The sequence below is a fragment of the Plectropomus leopardus genome, chromosome 11 (genome assembly GCF_008729295.1).
Source record: "Plectropomus leopardus isolate mb chromosome 11, YSFRI_Pleo_2.0, whole genome shotgun sequence".
Taxonomy (NCBI): Eukaryota; Metazoa; Chordata; class Actinopteri; order Perciformes; family Serranidae; genus Plectropomus; species Plectropomus leopardus.
Genome location: NC_056473.1, coordinates 13,618,425 through 13,640,256, shown reverse-complemented (window position 1 = coordinate 13,640,256; position 21,832 = coordinate 13,618,425). Strand labels below are relative to the sequence as shown.

The 21,832-nt window shown below is 37.8% G+C and overlaps 1 protein-coding gene across 1 annotated transcript in view; it reads left to right on the top strand.

Annotated features, from left to right (window-relative positions):
• The first annotated feature begins 5,396 nt into the window (after positions 1 to 5,396).
• The window catches only part of LOC121950643 (AP-3 complex subunit beta-2), a 42,158-nt gene continuing 25,722 nt past the window's right edge, over positions 5,397 to 21,832 (top strand). The window contains exons 1-7 of the mRNA XM_042496714.1: positions 5,397 to 5,938; positions 14,293 to 14,368; positions 16,618 to 16,692; positions 17,035 to 17,130; positions 19,435 to 19,595; positions 20,108 to 20,174; positions 20,537 to 20,719. Coding sequence (XP_042352648.1) covers positions 5,649 to 5,938; positions 14,293 to 14,368; positions 16,618 to 16,692; positions 17,035 to 17,130; positions 19,435 to 19,595; positions 20,108 to 20,174; positions 20,537 to 20,719 — 948 coding nt within the window. The 5' untranslated portion in view covers positions 5,397 to 5,648. The remainder of the gene's footprint in view (positions 5,939 to 14,292; positions 14,369 to 16,617; positions 16,693 to 17,034; positions 17,131 to 19,434; positions 19,596 to 20,107; positions 20,175 to 20,536; positions 20,720 to 21,832) is intronic.

Below are 21,832 nucleotides of genomic sequence, written 5' to 3'. Positions count from 1 at the left end.
GTCTGTGGTTAACACATGCTGAAGAGATGTATTAGATAACCAACGATCAAAAAACCAAAACAAAAAAAAAAATAAAAACAATGACAGAGAAATATATGTTTACTAATTTAACTGTTATTATAAAATGTTAAAATCCACACTGTATGCATTTATACCTTAAAAGGTAAATACAATATAAATGGCAAAGTATAAACAGCAGAGCTGCAAGTTGATCTCCGTCTCTGATGAGCTTAGTAAATGTCATTTTGTTTTGTCTCATTGTTACGGATATATGAGCAAGAGGGTCAAAGTTCAGTGTGCAGTGTAAAGAAGTAGTATGTCCATGTCTTGTGTGTTTACTTGTGTGCAAACTACATACAACAGTCCATACTTTGTAAAGGCAGTTGCAGTACTTACTAAAAAAAAAATAAAAAAATCTGCAATTTGGAACTCATCCTTACCACCTGATTCTCTTACACAGCTGCTCACCTGTGTCCATTTTCCCTCGTCGTCCCCTGCAGAATACCACCAACTCTTTTCCAATTATTTTCTGGCTGCTTGGTGATGATGTTTCTGTCTTGGTGTCTACACCTGTACCTGATCTGTTACTATTTTTTCTTTGCTGCCTTTTCCTGACGCCGTCAAAGCTCCTCCTGATTTTATTTGTTCAGGCTGTCATCCTCTTAAACTGGAGATCTCCTTTTTTTTCTCTTTATTTTCCCCACATCGTAATTTACCAGACCTGTCAGGTATAGTCACATTACATTTCTATCCCATAAAATTGCCTCGCAGTCAGGCCTGACAAAAATGATGTCACTTTGATGTCATGTATTTGATGTGAGTAATGAACGCACCTTAATCATTGTGTTGACAAAGAATAAGATGTTTGACACTTTGCAGCCTGGTAGAGTGATAATATCTATCTAAAAATGAAAAATTGAGAATAATAGCATCTCAATTTCTCCAGGCCTTTCTCAACACATACATTTTAACTTGTCATTGCAGGAAAAACACAAGCGTTTCTAATAACACTAAAGATGGTGCTGTATGTATATGTGTATGTTTGTATGTGTATATATATGTGTGTGTGTGTGTGTGTGTGTGTGTGTGTGTGTATATATAAATCTATCTTAATTTTTTGTGATAAGTAATCTTGATCCGTCTTAAAAAGCATTACAATTTAGATGTCCGATAGATGGAGACACCCTGTTAGACTTTATGCCTTCTCTCTCCTCTACTGCTTTGTTTTACACCTGTTTTCGGCATTTGTCTTAGTCTCGGCGCGTGTATAATTGCATTGCATTTCCTTTAATTGCTCCACTAATAATATACCAGCAGAGGGAGCTCATTGTTTAAAGATAGTAGATGTAATTTGTGGTTATGAACTGTGACTTTTGGATCTGCAGGAGGAGATTTTTGCCTTGAGGCTGTTTGTTTTAAATACTCTTTAAAAACTACTTGTGGTTACATTTTGTTGTCATTAAGTGATTCGAGTGTAGGCTGGCTGTTGTTATTTGATGTCTGTATCTGTGTTTGCAGAAGTCAATTTTCTCAGTGAAAGTAGATTAACCAGTTTCTCTGTAAACTCGACCTTCACTTTCGTCTCCTTGGAAACATGGCAGATGTGCGATCTTGCTTCACTCCTTAAATCTTGTCAGTCTCTCTGTTACTATAAGTCTGAGCAAAAAAACATGCATTTACTCTTCTTTTAAAAGATAGCCGCTGCCCTTCGGTGTGAATTGACTATTATAATTGTCTATAAGCAGTGTTGGTTGGTGTCAGGGACTATTTCTTGGCCAGGTACTGGAATTTTTCTGGGTTTTTGTTGCTGGGCTCTGCCACATATTGTTTTCTGAGGCTATAAAAATCAAAGGTATCAGGATCAAGGTATGACTGTATTTTACGTGTGGTGGTTGCACGTTTTGGCTGGTGATTCAGTGGAAACTGAAGGGCTTTTTTTTTTGGCTGGGTCAGGCGCTTGTTCTTTCATGAAATTGTTTTTTTTTTGTCAATTGCATCAAACCATTACCCAAGTGGTGTGTCCAGAGTTTTGCTAAACTGGAATCTATTACAGTTAAATTTATTAAATTATTGATTAGTAGAATGTGGGGTGATATTGGCTCAGAAGAGCATCAAGATTTTTACAGTTGTTTACTGTATTTAACATTACATAATTTTATCACTTTTGCCATACTTTTACAGCAGTTTGTTACAGTGTGAAGCTTATCAACTGTTGGCTGTAGCTTTACTGTACAGACAGTGAAAGTGGTATTGATTCTCTTGTCTGACTCTCCACAACAAAGTGGTTAAAGATGTATTTTCAAGATGTCAAAATACTATCTTGACTGTGAGGTTACCAGGTAACCCACTGAAGTACTGCGTCTGGCCAAGAAGACATGTTTGGCATGTTACTCAGCAGAAAACCACAACTTGGCATTTTAATACTTCAGTTTCTTTAAACTTTGTTTTTGTTTGGTTGGCAGATTTTGATTCCTTTAGAGCTAGGCGAGCTGTTTCCCCCCATTTCCAGTCTTAGCTAATTTAACTAGCCAGTGAATGAAGCCTTTTAAGGAAGCATACAGACATAAAAGTGGTATCAATCCTCTCATCTAACTCTAAGCCCAACAGCAAATAAGTGCATTCCTCAAAATGTCAAACGATCTCTTCTTAAAAAAAAAAAAAAAACACACACACACATACACACAAAAAAAAAAAACATGCGTGCATGCGGGATTTCAAAAACCATCAAAGCTAACAGAATAAAGCTAAAAGGCTTATTTCCATTGTGGTCCCAGCGGGGGATGAATATGAATGATCCAGCCTCGGGACTTATATACATACTAGAGTTTATTAATTTATGGAAGCTTTCATATATTCCTTTTACTGTAAGCCTCTTTCATTTAGAGAATATATTTCTGCACTGCACCCAAAATCAAACATAAAAGCTTTGACAAGAGGAGGAGGAAACATGCTTTAATCCTTTAACAGGCACATAAGGATATACATTTGCAAAACATTTTTTTTGTTGGTAAAACTGCATTTCTGATTCCACCTGGTTGACATACCCAGTTAGGGTAACACAACATTAACTAACATAGCATTAGGCATTAATGTTTTTTTTTTCCTTTGTGTATTCAAAGTTGCATTTATTTCATATTAAAATATTCCATACTGTAGAACATGTGATCAAAATGCCTCAATTTATTAAGATAAAATGTTTTTTTAGTAGGCTGTAATGCCTTTTTTATATTGCATTGTGGTAATATAATAGACAGCTAAAAATAAATGTAACTTAATATAAATAAATAATCAGAACCTAATAAATACAAATAATCTATCCATTAACAAAATCTTTGTAAAATAAAACATAAATAAAACCAATCCATCCCTTTGAGTAATGGCTTTCTAAATGCCGATCATAAGATAAAAGACGTATAAGTCTGCCTCAAAAGGAAATTGATGGATATTGTTACAGTATGAATGCAGTGTTTATGCTGAGGTATGCTGATAGTATGAACTTCTGTTTACTTTGATTGGGCAATTCATCCAAGTGGTCACACACTTCTCCCCCGGTAAAATAGATGTATTGTCACGTATGTGCTATTAAACAAAGATATAATCATTAGGAGGTGTAGAGCATGAAATAGGATATGATTTTTTGTGATTTCAGCGTTCAGCGTCACTGAACAGCAAGAAGTACTGAGATCTTAAGTAAAAGTAGCAATACCACTGTACAGAAATACTCTGTATCAAGTAAAAGTCATGTATTCAGATCTTTACTTAAGTAAAAGTACAAATGTATTACCATCAAAATAAACTTCAAGTACCACAAATAAAAATCAAATCACTCCTTATGCAGAATTTGGCCCTTCTGGAATAAATTCAATAATTGGATTATAATGTTTTGAAACAATCATGTGTGCATTACTTAAATGTTGCAGCTGGTGAATGTGGAGATAGTTTTAATAGTTTATATATTGTTGGGTAGCTTAATTTTTATCAATACACCATAACTTATTCGTTGATTATATTTTGAATTAAAACACAATCGGTAAAGTAACCACTACCTAAAGCTATCAAATAAATGTAGCAGAGAAAAAGTATAATATTTGCCTTCAAGAAGTATAAAGTAGCATAAAATGGAAATACTGACGTGTAGTCGAGTACCCCAAAATTGGACTTAAGTAAATGAATTGAGTAAATTTACTACATACCACCACTGCTTATGAAGAGCAACTTTCAGGCAATCAACTTCTGTTTTTTTTCCAACATTGTCACCCTGTGAATATAATCTCCATTATGCACTAATCAATGAAGGGAATAAGAACAAAAAGCAAAAAATGGTATCATATTTTGGGTTTTGCTGAGGTTTTAATGCAGCATTTTGATCGCACTTGGCAGCAGCTGTCAGAAACTTTAAGAGGTCTACAGTATTGGATTTTTAAATAATGACTATGATGTTTCATATTTGTGCTGCTAGAAGGAGATCATTTAGACTAGAGCAAGTGCCTCCTAAATTGAGAACGAAAAGATCAAAGTCCTGAGTTTGTTAAACACGCGAAAAAAGACTTTCTGAAGCTACTGCAGGAAGATATCCTCCCTGTATTATATCCAACATTGTTTTACAGCATCAGATAACATTCGGGGTGTAATTCACTGCTGCAGCCCAGGGGTGTATTTCCTGGTGACATCACAGGTTAAAAATCCTATTAGTCTTTAGAAATGTCAGCAAACCCTGACTGAGCCTGTTACAGATCACAGGCAGAGCATATGTGAATCGGGCTAGGAGGCAGTTATTTTTTGTTCGAGCCAAAAAGAAATGAGTGGGAGAGAGAGAAAGAGAGAGAGAGATGTCCTCATCACGACACTGCCAAGAAAGCTGAGTCATGTAAGACGAGGGGAAAAAAGCCACCTCACAGAATATTAAAAATGAATAAGACAGGGACATTTTTAAACATAATGAGCAAGAGGAGTGAGAGATACTCAAAATCATCTGTTAGGTATCGGTAAAGGTTTGTTGGCAGTGAGTTTAGGAAGAAGAAAGCTGTGATGGAGTGAGATTTCAAGGCATTAATGCGATGAGGTGGAGCGTGAAAGAGGGAGAGTGATAACGTGGCGAAAGATGGGAGAGGCTGTGTCATTGTTAGAGATATGTGGACACGTTGTATACACACAGGCGGGCAGAGATAGAGAGAGAGGCTGGTGCAGCAGCAGGGAGCAGCAGGAGGAGTCACGAGAGGAGAGGCGAATAAAACTCCACGCCCCTCTCTGCCGAGCATCCATTTACTGTGCAGCTGATGTCTGCTGCTTCACTGGAGGCGTACAGACTCAGCAGTAACAGAAGACCAAAAAAAGAAGAAAAAAAAAAAGCTCTGGAGCTCTGGTGGATTTGGATTACAGCACTCAAGAGTATATCAACCTTGCCACTGTGGAGAAGACGAAGCACTGGAAGAGGTCTGTTGCATCAAGAAATGTACATATTGGATAACCTCGGAGGGAAGGATTATTTATAACACAAGATCTGACTGAGGGAGCTCATGGCTGTTTGAAAAGTGTCTGAGGGGGATCTGACAAATTCACCCAGCTGAGGAGTGGCTAAAGAAAGCAGCAGTCTCTTCACTTTATCTACCTGGGATTCTACAGGTTGTTCTCGAGCCCAAGTTTCAAACATGACCACCATGCAGAAGCTGCTGCAGCTGCCAGTGAACGCGGTGAACATCGTGAAGACGGTGCAGAGTCAGGTTCAGGGCCAGGAGGAGGACAAGAGCCCCGTGTTGACCCCTGACAGTGGGCAGCAGGCCTGGTACAGCGCCCTGCAGCCCGACGAGCTGCGCCACCTCCGATCTGGAGGCACAGGAGGAGGAGGAGGAGGAGGTGGTGGTGGTGGAGACAATGAGGAACGAGCACCATCGGAGGAAGGTGGTGGAGGTGGCGGCAGTTTCCAAACTCAACCTTTGCGGTAGGGAAATCGAGGGGACCTGCTCAACCCTTTCATGCTAAACTTATGTTTAAAGGGACATTTCACCCCCAAATCAAAAATACATATTTTTCTTCTTACCTGTAGTGCTGTTTATCAGTCTAGATTGTTGTGGTGTGAGGTGTCGAGTGTTAAAGATATTGGCCATAGAGATGTCTGTTTTCTCTCCAATATAATACAACTACATGGTGCTTGGCTTGTGGTGCTCAAGGCACCAAATAAATACACGTGAAAAACTCAACAGCAATGTCTCTTTCCAGAAATCATGACCTGGTTACTCAAGATAATCCACAGACCTTGTTATAAGCAGTTTCATAGAGGAGCTATTTTCCTTTTACGGAATTACACCCACATAGAAGAAAGTGTGCATCTACTCATGGATGAGAGGCTCGTTACGGTGAGAGATGCAAACATTAATGGCATCCTCCTCGGCTGAGCTGTAATGTTAGCTAGCTCAGTTGGGGTTAGGTGAGCCAGTAGCAGATGCACGCTTCCTTCTGGGATGTGGTTGGCAGGAGCAATTCAGTAGAAAGAAAATAGTTTGTAAACTGTTCACAACAAGGTCTGTGGATTATCTTGAGTAAGTTGATAATGTCTGAAAAAAGACATTGCTGGTGACTTTTTCAAATGTAACTTTTTGACACTTTGAGCACAAGTGCTATGTCAGCTTATAATGGAGAGAAGGCAGACATCTCTATGGACTAATTCCCATCTTTCTCACACTTAAACAATCTAGATTGATAAATAGCACTATGGTCAACAGCAAAAATATCTATTTGGGGGGTGAACTGTCTCTTTACCTGTAGCTCCAGAGATGACGTTGCTTCAGTTTTAAGTGAAGTAAAAAACACCCAAAAAAAAAACAAAAAATGCACCACTGGTCTTAGACCATGTAGTTACCTGAAGAAACCAGAAAGAAAAATGAGTGGACTCAGTGAAGAAATTAGAGGAGGGAGAACTGTTGTGTAGCTGTGTGTAGCTTTTTTACATTTCATAAAGATCCATAGCTTTTCTGCATTGGTGCATTGGACATGTCTTTGCGTATTTTTCTGACATCATGGAAAGGCCATAGAAGTGGCTGTACTCTTTAATTAATTAGACTGCAGACCTTTCAAAAGAACATCAAAAGTGATCCTCTTCAGAAATAGATTTCCTCAAAGAGAGCTATAATTATACTTCTTGAATTTTATTGGGTCGTACCTATAAACTAGATTATTTTCACTTTGCAGGATGAGAACTCTACTGAAGTGCAGTTCTGGGTGGTTTAAGTGTAGGCACATTTTACATCCGTCACCAAGAAGAGGAAAAAAAAAAACAAGAAACGTTCAAAGTCTCTGCAGAAAGAGTCGGCTTATGTAAAACAGCCTGCTTATAAATGCAAGCTGCAACTCTTCGATCTTTTACTTTCCTCTGATTCATGCAAATACATTTTCATATCTGTTTCAATGTTTTTGCAGTCATGCAGAGCTCTGTTCTCGGTGCACAACATGATGTCTGAAGTTGTATCACTGAACACTGGAGTTCTGTACCTCCATGGAGAGTCGGGCTGATCTCTTGGCTTTGGTGTCAGGTAACCTGACCGCAGCTGTACCACCGCGGGTTAAATAATTTAGAACTGTTTGTAAATTCAGCTGTTGTTCGGCAGGAAGGGACAGAATCAAGAGAAATGAGAGAACCAGTGTTGGTGTAGGATTACTGTGAGCCTTGTGGGCATGAGCAGGTGGTCAGAGGGTTATTTTTCCTGTTGGTGCTCCAGATGAGGTTTTATTTCTCAGATAATTCACTGAGGTGGCATTTATAGTTTGTTAAATACATCATGGTCTAACAGATAGACTGTGAAGTATCCAGGGCTCTGTTTTGTCTCCTTGTCTATTAATAACTTCTAACCTTTGAATTAATTGAGCCATTAAATCTTTCCTTTGGGCCACTTTATCATATGTTCTGGCAGATAAAATACTGCAAGAAAGCAGACTTTTAGTGAATAAAATTGTGGTTTTTTTTCTCCCTTTAGGCTGTTTAAGAAGTATTCACAGATATAAAGAGGACTTATTTAAGACTAGGCCGTCTATATGGTAAAAAGAGACAAAGGGTTGACAGATTATCGGTATGGCAAATAATTAGGGCCAGTATTTGACATTTTCCGATTATCTGTATTGCGTTTTATTTCAGTGATCACCGATAAAATGAATTCATTAAAAAGTGCAAAGAAAGTGTCAGTAGGGGAGGAACTTTTACTTTTTGAAACCCCAGGGAGCTATTACTATTTATTCATTTTTTAATTAAAATTTTCACTGGACTTAAAAAAAAAAAAGATGCGTATATGATGTTGAACGTTTCAGTTTTGATTTAACATTTGCTTAAGGCATTTAAGCAAAGTTTTGTGTCAGAGTTTGCTATATTCCTCATTTTAAATAATGACAAAAAGATTTTCATTTTTATTGTAAATGCATATCAGTTAACTACTAATAATTGGTATCGGCCCTGACGAACCAATATCGATCAACCCCTTAAAGAGATAAATACTTTGGAAATTGCTAAGAGACCAGAGACAACAAAGAAAAAGGACTGTGCATTCACTTTTGCTCAAGATGTAATTCAAACTCATGTTTGACACAGTGGAGGCCGGCTGGTAACAAATGGTCCAAAAACATTTAAGATGATAAATATGCAACCCAGAAACAGAGTCTTGGTTTATATTTGATGAGCGCTTCTTAGTGTTACCGTTTGATCTCTTTCATCCTGTTTTCACTGTACAGAAGACAGTGTGGCGCCCACTTCCAACTCATGAACACTTGCTATTATTGATAAACAGGGTATTAAAATAGGTTTCTGAAAACATTTTAGGAACGACATAGGCATCTTGACATCTTGATTAATATTCAGTCAGCATTGCTTAGTTTTACCGTTATAGGCACAAGTTAGACGGAGGAAAGTTTATAGTGTTTTGATACAAAGCTGTTTGAAGTATGCCTTTAAATGGTCGATTACCATGTGTTGACACTGCTTCTAACACTATGACTTTTAATAATAATGCATGCACAACTTGCCTGTGGTTGCAAATTGCTGATAATTCCCCTTTGACAGGTTTAATGTTTGGCCACCGCCACAGCAGATGTAATCCGGTTGTCCGGTCCCAGTTTTAATTAGATCCTTCAAAAGGCCTGTTTGTCATCAAGCATGCCACATGAATCCCTGTCACATTATTAATTAGTGAGGCTCATCAAATAGGTAAATTGACACAAGCTGTTAAACAAATTAAGTCTTAAATTGGAAAGTTTCTGTACTCTACCGTTACAGGTTTGCAGGTAAAAAAAAAAAACACATTGAAAGTGACAGGTGAATTTTGACGTTTACCTGTCAAGTCGCCTTGTAGGTCATGATTTAGTTTAATAGAATGGCTGTTGATATCATACAGAGAAATGATGCAAGCTCTTTGCTTTCAGCTGTAGGTTTTAAGTGTTGGCAAACAGAGTAAGAGCATACAAACAACAAGGTCAGAGCAACATCACGTAGCAACAATTGGTTTTGATGAGGCTGCAGTTGATTGAAAAAGTTTAATTTTTTACGTTAGATTTTTGCCTGTAAGAAGCTCAGACAGCAAAATGTGACGCCTGTGACTGGTGATATACTATAGAGTTTTTTTTTCTTTTTGCCATGGTATTGGCGTGGCAGTAGTGATGACTGTGACCACATTTACATACAAACCAATATTCCCCTCATATTAGGAATATAACTTTTTTCTGAATTTGATATGGGTCATACTAACACCATATTCAGTTAAATTTTTGGAATCAGCCATATTCTGGATGTAGCATTTTCTAGTTAAGACATAAGCTACAGGATATGTCACTTTTAATTTAGGGTTTTAGGAGCATTCATTGGACATGTAAACAGTGCATTTGGAATTTGCATCTAATTTTTAAATTTTTTTGTAGTGACACACGGTGTCTTGACTGTTACGTTCACCTCTGCTGCACAAAAACAAAAAAGGCAACAGTTTGCACAGCTCGGATGGAGATGCGCGTCCATAATATAAGCCCATATTTCAGGTCGGAAGGAGAAACACACCAACTTTTAAATATTATGAAAGCCTTGGATGTCAACACATTTTTTGATACAACACTGACCTTACCAAGAAGGTGGTTGAAGCAATGAAAGAGGGAGGCTGTGTTTGTATGATCTGACAAGTCTACTACTGATGGAAACTTCTAAAAAGCTCTGTTTTCATGCAAAGAAGCAAAATGACAAGCTGTTCCTGCCCACGGCATGATAGTGCGCGTTAATCTGAGTATGTGCGGCTGCATGTAAACAGGAATATTAGTGGTATATTCATTCTCATTAGCCATAGAAACAGCTCAGCAGGAATGCTTCTTTTTCTGATTAAGGGCAAAAAACAGACTATTTTGTTCATGTAAACGTAGTCATTATCTTTGGTCCAGACTGAATGTCTCAACAATGTCAGCTGAATTGTCATGACATTTGCTATAAAAATTCATGGTGTCTATAGGATGAATCCTAATGATTAATGATCCCCTGAATTCTCCTCTAGTGCCACTAAAAGGTTGACAGCTTTGGTTTTGATCTGTGAAATATCTCTTTAACTATTTAATGGATTGCCATGAAATTTGGTACACACTCCCATGCCCCCCATCAAAATGAAACTGCCAATTTTGTTTTTTCATCTAATGGTATTATCACTTAAGTATTTGAATATGTTCAATACATTTGTTCTATGACCAAATTATCTTCTAATCTTGAGATTCCCAGACATAACTATACTTTTGTGTTCAATTCTTAGCAGGCTATCATTTAAACTAAGTGTGTTACCATGGTTAACAACATGAATGCCCAGCGTACCCTCATAATAGCGGTCTCTGTGATATATAAGGAATATTAATGCCCTCTACCGGTAAGGTTAAATTAGGAAAGGAGTCATAATTGTGGGTCATCAGGGTTAAGAAGGATACCGAAGGTAAAGTTACGTACTTAACGTAAAGTTACACTGGCTAGGTTTAGGAAAGAAAAGTTATGTAGGTTAGGCTTAGTACAATAAAGTTATGCACAACATTTGGTTAAGTTGAGGTTAAACTCAAAGGAAGAGGGGTGGAAATTTAAATAAAAAAATGCTGAACCGTCTGTTTAGGCAAAAGTAGGCATCGCTAGGGTATCCTGAAAGACTGATTAATTTTACTTCACAATTCACAATTCAGTATGTATTAGCTAAAATGTGTTTTACAAACAATCAACTCTGTAACAGTCATCTGCTATGAAATTTGTCCAGTTATTCACATGAATAAGAACCAAATAACAAGTCTGGCATATAAATTTTGGGTTTGACTTCATATTGGGTACCTTTAAAAGACAAGATACTTGAGGTTTAGAAGTTGACATCAAAGGAAGTGGACGAAGGAGGTTTCTGGCTGTAATGAAGAGGCTAGTTGATAGAAATGTTCATATTTCTGGAGTCACGGCCAGAGGCCATCATCACAATTTCACAGCGAGAAGTGAACCAGCGGGACCTTCATTTTATGCTACAAATCAACATTAGTGTTACTCATCCTCATGTTTGAGCTTTCACTGCTTTGGGCAAAGTTATCTTTGTGTTTTCTCAGAGTTTATTTTTCAATTTTTTTTCAGGACACAGTCACATATTTGTATCCAGGAAACAAGCGTCAGCTCACTGCTCGCATCCAAAAATAACCTGTCACCAGAACAGCATTTTATAGATCTTGTCAGGTTTTAATTTGACACTCTTTGATGAATTTAGGTTTTGAAGTGTGTGACAGAGTGAACTATAATATTCATGCAATGAAATTATTAACACTTTGATGCTTGATGGAGACAAAAGTAGAAATCTTTCCTAGCGCACAGAAACACACACTTACACACACACACACACACACACACACACACACACACACACACTTTAAAACTAAAGTTGTGATTAATTTGCGTTCTGCAATGGCCCCCTCCTTACACACTGCAAGGGCTCCATTCACTGCTGTCACACCAAAACAGATGAAATATGCTGTTTACCTCAACAGCCTCCCACACAGACAGAGGAATGATTTAAAACTAAAACACCACAGCTGGATGGAGTAGTTTGGAAAGTCACGTGTAGTGTTGGTTTCAGTGTATTTGATGTATATGAAGTATTTACTGCACATAGAACTAAGATGGAAAGTGCCCAGCCCCAACCCATTACTGTGCAACAGCTACAATTTATATGTGTTATTATACATTATATCAAAAAGCAAATTAAACTTCCTTTAGGCTCATCCAAATACTGAATAAACCACAGTAGGTGTGACTTAAATAAAACAATCCAGAAAAATAGAATAACTGTACTTCTACACCTCACAGTTTAGGATATATTGCTCAATAACCTGTCACATGGTGGTGCTATTCACACCAAAACCACTATGTTCATCTTCCCTTTTCAGTCCTTTCAAGTGCTTAAATTATTTTAGTAGTTTTAAAAATATCCTGCTAATAAAAAGACAAAGAAACAAACAATTCATTAAACATTCATTAAGTATTTCTTCATAGCACCCAGTGTCGCAATTGCAGTATATCATATAGCACCGTGTTACATATCGGTGTGAGTGGCATGAATCAGAGCATTAAGTCCCAGGAGTAGATCTTTGTGTTTCCACAGACCTTCAGTCAGATGAAACAAAGGCTCTGCAGGAAGGTAGGGAATCACGTCACTTTGTTTTACTGCATCCTCGTTGCCTTGGAAACTAGCGTGCAGCTCTGCAGCCATTAAATCACCCCGCCCACCGCCAACCAAACCCCACCCTTTTGTCCTCCTAATGGCAATTTTAATATGGGTTATTTAATATTTATAAATATTCTTTCTCTTGGGGATTCTTCCTGTTTTGTAGTTTTGAGTTTTGTTGATGAATATATGCCAATAAACTGACACCAACACATTATAATAATCAAACATAAAGACACTTAATATATTTGAGTTAATATCTGTTGAAACATTGTTGCTTTCTGTCTTAGTTTAACAAAAGTTTTTCAGCCACAAACTCATCCACATTAAGTGAACATGCTAATGTTCCACTGTTCTTTAATATGTACACACACACACACACACACACAATATCAGCAACACATCATTGTCCTATTCAACAATGATGTGTTGCTTTAAAGTCAGTTTTCTTGAGGTCTTTGTTTATCTCAGAATATGAAAATATAAAACTTTTTTTAATTATAAAACTGAATTTCTGGAATTTCACCCTGGACTTCTTAACAGAATGATTAAAGTATCAAAGGATTTCATGAACCAGAAAAAAAACGTGAATTGTCTTCTGTGCTTGACAACAGAAAGCAGCAGAAAAGATATCATCGATCAGTATTTCAACATTCAAATGGGGTGGCGTCTTTATCTTGGCAGCTGAAGCACTGTACCTGTCTGCACTGTCACTGTTTGCAGGTTTTGTAGAAGCTGTAGGTTGTTGTTTTTGTGTGTTTGTGTTGCAGCAGGGTGGAGATGCCGGCTTAAAAGATCCTGCTTCTCATGTGTGAGTTATAGCTGGTGTATTCTTATCGCCTCTGACAGGGAGGATGGATGAACACATTAACAGGATGACATTTTGTGGACAGAAATTTTCAACATGTTAGGCACATGTTAATGGGAATACTAGTTGAATTTTCACATTAACTACTAACAATGTTTAGATTAGTCATGTAAACAGCTTGGTAAGAATGTTGTCTTTTTCATAATAAGGGGGAGAAACTGAACATTTTGTGCATGTAAACAAAGTCAGTGTCCTCAGTCCAAACTGAAATGTCTCAACAATATTAGCTGAATCATCCTGATGTTGATGTGGAAAGACTAATCGTTTTAACAGTAATCTCTGTTCCTAAAGTGGCTGGTTATGAAGTCACCTAAATAGTAAGAAGTGAGCTTGTTTGATACTAATAGACCTTCTGACTTTTTTTACTGTTGTGCTGGGTCACATCTTCTGATAATGAAATGGTTCTTCCCACATTTCTGCTAAAATATTTGCATGATTTCTTTGAGAAGTTAAAATATTTTAGGGATTATGTCACTTTCCAATTACCCCGCTTTTATGAGCTGCAGTTCCAAAAGTTTTCCACATATTGCAAGCAGGGTTTCACACTTCAAAGAGAATAGTTTCTGGGTCACACTGGCAGACTTTGATAATTTTTTAGCACTGAATAGAAATCCTTAAAAAGGTCTGTGTTTCTTGTTTGAGGCTGTGGTAATCAGAGTTTTTCTGCCATTTTGTGTGCTGCTAAAAAACAACAAAGACATAAGCAAAAGAAGCTGTGAGCTGATTTTCAGTGTTTTTCTCCCTCAGACATGACGACTTGAAGGAGATGCTGGACAGCAACAAAGACTCCCTGAAGCTGGAGGCAATGAAGCGAATCGTGGCTGTGAGTATAAATAATGTTTACTTTGGGATGTCACTGATCAGCAGGTACTGCTGCATGCTGAGTGAAAGGACAAAGGCATGGAAAGTTGTCATTTGCACAACTCAACGTGCATCATTTTTAATTATTTCAGGCCCAAATTTGACCTCATAAAATTTGATGGTAAAAATGCTGCACCAAAATAAATGTTGGCATTGTACATGTCTGATAGCCAAGACTGTGTTTATTATATACAGATACATTTAAACTATACCTTTTTTGGGGTTTTAATTGTTAATGTGGTAAGGTAAGGGTTAGGCACAAGAAACCCCACTTGGTTATGGTTAGGAAAATAGCTAATTTTTGGTGGCACAGTTCTGGCAGGAAAGGCAGTGATGTCTCGGTCAAAAAAACAAAAATGTTTTTTTTTTTTGTTTTGGCACTATCCAGGCAGGAAAGGCTGCAACGGTCCAGTAAAAAACAATTACTTCACAATTTCTTGGCACTATATTGACAGGAAATGCAATGATGTCAGTGTAAAAACAATTGCTTTTTGTGGCACTGTCCTGTCAAGAAACACGGCAATGTCTGAATAACAAAACAACTTCTTTTTGTGGCACTATTCAACAGGAAAAGCAGTGATGTCTCGATAAAAAACAACTACTTTTTGTGTCCACAGAAAATGCAGCGACGTCTTAGAAAAATAACAAAACACTTTTTGTAGCACTAAACAGGAAACAAGTCAGGTCAAGTCAGTTTTATTTATAAAGCCTATTATCACAAATCAAAGTTTGCCTCAGAGGGATTTACAGCATACGACATCCCTCTGTCCTTAGACCCTCGCAAGGACAAAGGAAAAACTCCACCCAAAAAATTCTATAACGGGGCAAAAAAATTGTACTTCATGAAGGGCAACTGAGGAGGGATCCCTCTTCCAGGATGGACAGACGTGCAATAGATGTCGTAAATATCAATTTAATTACAGTAATGACATAAAGGACAGAGAAAGAGAGAGAGAGAAAGAGAGAGAGGAAGTAAGAGGGAGAGAGGGGGAGAGATGCACAGCAATAATGGAAACAAGAACATATATAACGATAGAGAGCCATAAAATTAATAAATGCAATTTATGATAGCATGTGATGCTACATGCAAATATCGTGGGTGTTGATAACAGTCCCATGCATATAGTTATAGTGGAGGCATGACTCATAATAATGGCAGTAGAAGGTGGCGTCAAGCAGGATCACTGCATTGGCGCAATCAAGGCCCACGACACAGGCGCAGCCTCAGACAGGACCACAGCAACAGCACAACCAAGACCACGGTCTAGGCTGAGTCAGAGGTACAGCATCAGTGCAGCCACAGTACGAGCATGGCCAAAGACAGGATCACAGCATCACCACAGCCATCACCACGATCCAGGCACAGCCAAGATTGCAGCCAAGATCCGGGAAAACAATGAAACAAAGAAGCACAAATGCTCCAGAGACGTTGAGTTGCTGTAATGCAGTAAATAGACATTAGCATTTGCAGATGAAGGGAGCAAGAGAAGGAAAAAGGAGCTCAGTGTATCATAGAAAGTCCCCCGGTGGACTAAAACTAAAGTTTTATCAAAGAGGAAAGTCTCAAGTCTACCCTTAAGCACAGTGATGTCTCAGTAAAAAACAACAGATTTTAATGACACTATGCCAACAGTAAAAGCAGTGTCGTTTGCAATAAAACAACAGCTTTTTGTGGCACAGTCTAGGCAGGAAAAGCAGATATAGTTCAGTAAAAAACAACCCATTTTTGTGGCACTATCCCTGCTGTTGATGCATGATGTCTTTTCCTCAAAAAGAAACTGCTTTTCATTGCACTATATAATACATTTGTGGTTTGTAAAAATATACAATGCCAACATTTTCTTCTGGGCAGTGGGCTTTGCCATCATACTGTAAACAAACTAAAACTTTGCTGTAGTTAAGATCCTGAGATGTTATATCCTTCAGATATCAGACAAAGGCAGTTATAGATAGATGATATAACTACAATGGTTCAAGATAGAAACTGCGCAGTCAGCTGTTTAGTATTCATATTTCGTAATCTGAAGCTCCACACCCATCTCTTCACACTTTATCCCTGCAGGACTGAGAAGATAAAAAGGAAGGAAAAGCATGAAAAGGAGGCTGGAATAAAATATCAAAAAGTTGCACCTTCTTGTAGAAATGATTGAAAAATGTCACCTTGTGAAATCCTAACTTTTTTCTGCTTTCTGGTGCATGTTTTCTCTGCAGATGATTGCCAGAGGTAAAAATGCATCAGATCTTTTCCCTGCTGTGGTGAAAAATGTGGCTTGCAAAAACATTGAGGTTTGTGATGAAGCCAGTTTCATATTGCTTCATTTATTATTTAGTATTTTTCAGCATGTGTAGTTTTATAGGGTAAAAAAGTTTCTTTCAGCATTTTTTTTTTTTTTTTTTTTTTTGCTTGCTTGTAATTTATGCGTCTTGTTATCACATTTATAAATGCCATGGGGAGTTTGTCTTTGTCTCACCTGAACAAAACAGCAGTTTCTGCTTCTCTTTTTAAGTTTTTTATCACTTTGCTTCATCTCTTCACTTAATATTTATTTTTGTGAAAATAATTCAACTAATCTACATAATTTGGATTAAATCTGATGCCTGTTTCCCTCTTACTGCTCCTCTCCACAGGTGAAGAAACTGGTCTATGTTTACTTGGTGCGTTATGCTGAGGAGCAGCAAGATCTGGCTCTGCTCTCCATTTCCACTTTCCAGCGAGGCTTGAAGGTGCGGCAGCTTTTATTAGCAACAGCTTTTGGCTTTTTCCACAATAGACGGAAACATTTTTATCAAAGCTGGGGTCTAATGTTATGTTGAAACTCAGAAAATAAAAAAAATTACTGTATGTTTTTAGCTATGCTAACAGCTTTGCTCTGTGGATGGCTGTGGTTGATGTGTGAGTCGGTCTAATACTTTGGTCCAGACTGAAATATCTCAACAAATATTTGATTGTTGTGAAACTCTGCACAGTTATTCATTGTTCCCACAAGATCAGTGGCATGTCCTGGAGTGCTGACTTTTACAGGGATGGCGTGAAGTATGAGCTGCTGCGGGCAAACATGTTGGCATAGTTTTAATTTACCATTTTCATCTCCACTACCCATACCTTCTCTAATTACTAATATTGCAGTGTCTTACATTCCTATTCATAGTTGAGTTTAAAAGATGAATAGACATACCAATTACAACACAACAGAGTGACACAACACAATTGTAAAATAAGGCTTCAAATCCAAACTGATCTTCTTCCCCTGCTGTGGCTTTTTGGGCAAGCCAGACACTACTCTAGCACATTACTGCCTCTCAGGTTTAAGACTGAATTGCACCTATGAATGAGAATTCAGGTTATTCGTCAAGCTGTTCAAACTGACTTGGCATAAGGTGGCCAATCAAATTTCAGGGGTGGCCAGTGCCACCCCAGGCTACTAATGAAACACGCCCCTGCAGAAAATCAATCCTGCAGACTTTTGTGATCCCCTGATTTTTCTTGTATCGCCACCATGAGACTGACATTTTGAATTTTGAGTGTAATATTGCAACATGTTTTGCATTAGAATAAGAACATAACATGGCATGAATATGTCACGTGAGTGATACAAAGAATATATATAGAAATATACATGTATATAAAGATGGATGACATAGTAGGTCAGCATCAGTTAAGCCAAAACCTTGATTACCCCCTGGTGGCTGGCTGCAGTATAGGTCAAAAAAACTGTCCCCTCTATGTCAGCAGATGGGACAAGCTAAACGAAATAATTTTTTTGATTTCTGTAATTTTAGTTTGAGGTAGTTCTTATCACACTGATATTCAAGTGTTTATAATCCTGATAAGTTTGGTTTTAATTAGTAATTTGATGCAATTAAAAAGGGGGTTGGATGTCATGATTGAAAACTGTGTGCAAATAGATGTGCTTGCGATTAGGGACACTGCTCACAAGTGGTCAGACGGGTCTATTAGCAAGAAATTTATAATACAAAGATTGCTTCTGTGTAGATTCTGCATCATAAATATTCTGGCTTCATTCTCGTACATTGGAAATAAGTGGAGACATGTCGTCCAACTTTATATACAGTCTATGGAGTGACATCAGCATGTAACAGACAGACATAAGTTACGTAACATTACATTAACATTGTTGACTTTTGGTCACACATAGGACGTGTCCAGTGGTGTCCTGGGTGAAAGGGTTTGTTGACCAATCCACATCACCTCCTACCCTTCTGAGGTGGACTTTCTTGCTCTTTATGCAGCGTTAGTTGCTCTCAGCATCAAATATTGCAGCTGATGGGTTTACACTGGAGTTAGTTGAAAGCCTGTGTATCTCATAGGGTTGCTAAAGGGTGCATTCAGAGCTGGTATCACATGCCGAGTGGTGTGACAGAACGTTGGTATTTGACGGCCTTTGACGGAGTATGAGAACAGGATGAATATTTTTGATGGATTTCCATGAAACTTGTCACATCTTTTCAAGGTCCCCAGAGGATAAAGTCTTGATCCCTGATCTTCATCAGTTTTAGCTGTATGCTGTGTTTAATGCCAGTAAGCAAATTGTAGTATGCTAACTGGCAAAGCAAGGATGTTAAACATTTAACCATCAAACAACCTTGTCACTGTGAGCATGCTGATATTAGCATGTAGCTCAGAGCACAGGCAATGTAAGGCAAACTTATATATATACCACATTTTGACAAGAAGGCAAGTCAAAGTGCTTTACATAAAACAAAATAAAATATGAACAAGCTAAATCTACCAAGACAGGTATAAAATACCAGAATAAAAGTTACAGTGCAGTGTAAGAAATGAATAAATAATTGATTTAATAAAGGCTGTGGCAAACAGAAAAGTATCTTGCCTTGATTTAAAACAACTTAGAGCTGCAGCAGACATCCACATTTCTGGGAGTTTGACCCAGTTATGTGAAAATGTTGCGTATGTACAGCTCTGCCTCTACAGCCTGTCATTGCTGTAGACTCTTAGCCAATAGCAAACATGTTTCCTATAAAAATTGTTGCTCTGTACTTTTGCAGGATCCGAACCAGCTGATCAGAGCCAGCGCTCTGCGGGTCCTCTCAAGCATCCGGGTCACCATCATCGTCCCCATAATGATGTTAGCCATTAAAGAAGCTGCCTCTGATATGTCTCCATATGTCAGGAAGACGGCTGCTCATGCAATTCCTAAACTGTACAGGTGACCAATTGATATTTTCTAAAGACAAAGAGAAACATCTGAAGAGATCCATGGTGCCCATTGACTGTTTTTTTTAAAGAATTCAAAGCAATTTGCTCTATCTTCAAAGGTTTAAATACTTGTGAAAGAAGTTTGAATGCAGCACAAAGAAATGTGATGTTGACCCAGGTTTCAAAGGGTTAATTTAACTGACATCACTTCTTGAACAGAGGCTTTATATCAAGGATTAAAAATGTGTAAGTAAGAAATCTGTTGTTGAGCCCAAAGCATATTAGAGTGTCCTGATCCCCAGATATAGAACCACTTTGCTTAGATGAGACGTTGTTATGTTAAATTGTCATTATGAAATTGGAGCCCTATATGGCAGTACAAGGTAAATTCATTACTGCTCTGGCAATAAAATCCATGTTTTTTGCTTGATTATAATTTTATAAGAACAAATGGTGTTAATGCTTCCTTCAGCATTTCTTATTTCATGCATTTGAATGATTTATATTCTTCTGTGCTCCCAGTTTGGATCCAGAACAGAAGGACCAGCTGATTGAAGTCATAGAGAAACTCCTTGCTGATAAAACCACGGTGGGTTTGTGCATCACTGATACAGTATGTTTTACACCAGAATCTTTCTTTTTTTCTTTTTAGAAATGGAAATTAAAGTTTGATATAGTGCACAAACGATCAGAACCAATTACTGTGCACACACCAGATTGCATTTGTTTATTCAAGGCTCATCATTTTGTTTAACCAGGCTCCCTATCCACCTTGCGGTCATTGAAAAATATATTCTATAATTTCTAACTGAAAGTTTATTGTTAAACCTAAAGTGTAATTTGAGGATGCCTAGATTTGTTTTTTGCACCTCAGTAATCCTCGCAGATAAAATGTATCCTCCTGACCTTTAAGAACATGATGGTAACATCACCGCCTGTTGTGTGCTGCAGTTGGTGGCAGGAAGCGTTGTCATGGCTTTTGAGGAGGTGTGTCCGGAGCGCATCGACCTGATCCACAAGAACTACCGGAAGTTGTGTAACCTCCTGATTGACGTGGAGGAGTGGGGGCAGGTCGTCATTATCAATATGCTGACCCGCTACGCCAGGACCCAGTTCCTCAACCCAAACATGAATGTGAGTGAGAAACACACACAGAAGCGCTACAGTCCATCAAGTTAGATCATTTTCTAAAAGAATAACATTTATTTTTTCTGTGGTTTAAGACTCATGTTTAATAGGTTAAGTAGGAACTAGGACATCAACTAGCAATCATTATCATTAATGATTGCTCACCTTTTTTTCTTTATGATTAATTGATTAATTGATATATCTTACTGTTTATAAAATGACAGACAAAAAGTAAAGATCATCACAATTCTATGAGCCCTATAACACAAAAATAAAAAAAAAACCCAGTAAATCCTAAAATGTGTGAATCTGATTTTTATGCCCCTTTGGCAGCTGTGGCTAGAGGCATTACATTTTCAGGATGTCCATCCCTCCATCCCATTTTTGTCACATCTTATGAACGTCTTGAGGGAATTTCTTCAATTTTGGCACAAACGTCCACTTGGCTCAATAATAAACTGATTAGATTTTGGTAGTCACAGGTCACTGTGACCTCACAAAATGTCCTTTTGGCTATAACCGAAGAATTAATACACTTATTAGGACAAAATGTTGATAACATGATGGAGTGATGACATTATAAATCCTAAAGCTCAAAGGTCAGCTTCACTGTGACATTATAATTGATCTGAGAAAAAAACTGGCCATTACTCAACATCATAACTCAGGAACAGAAGGAGAGACATTTGGTAAGGTGCTGAATTTGTGACACTAATCTTTAGGTCCCACATTGAAACCGAGCTGATTGTATAGCTGTTCTGTGCTGTTGGGGGAAGATGTGTGTGAAGCATCTGTGTTTTAGGACCATAGCTTCTTTGCAGCATCATCCATATTTGAAGCACTGTGGACTGTCTACATGGCTACAACTTTGTGTTCTATCCTGTTCCTCTGGTTTTGCTGATTTTGAGCTGTATGTGATTGTCCTTGCACCATTTCAGGAAGCTCTCACGTAAAAGCTTTTATTTTATTCCTCCTAAGTCTTCACTATATATATATGAGTCCTGACAGACATGGATGTCAACTGTAATTTGATTGGTTGGCAGAGGCATATAAACAGTAATTCAAAAAACATGGGAGGAAAGCAATGAGGAACAAAAAGGAATTTATCCCAATATTGGC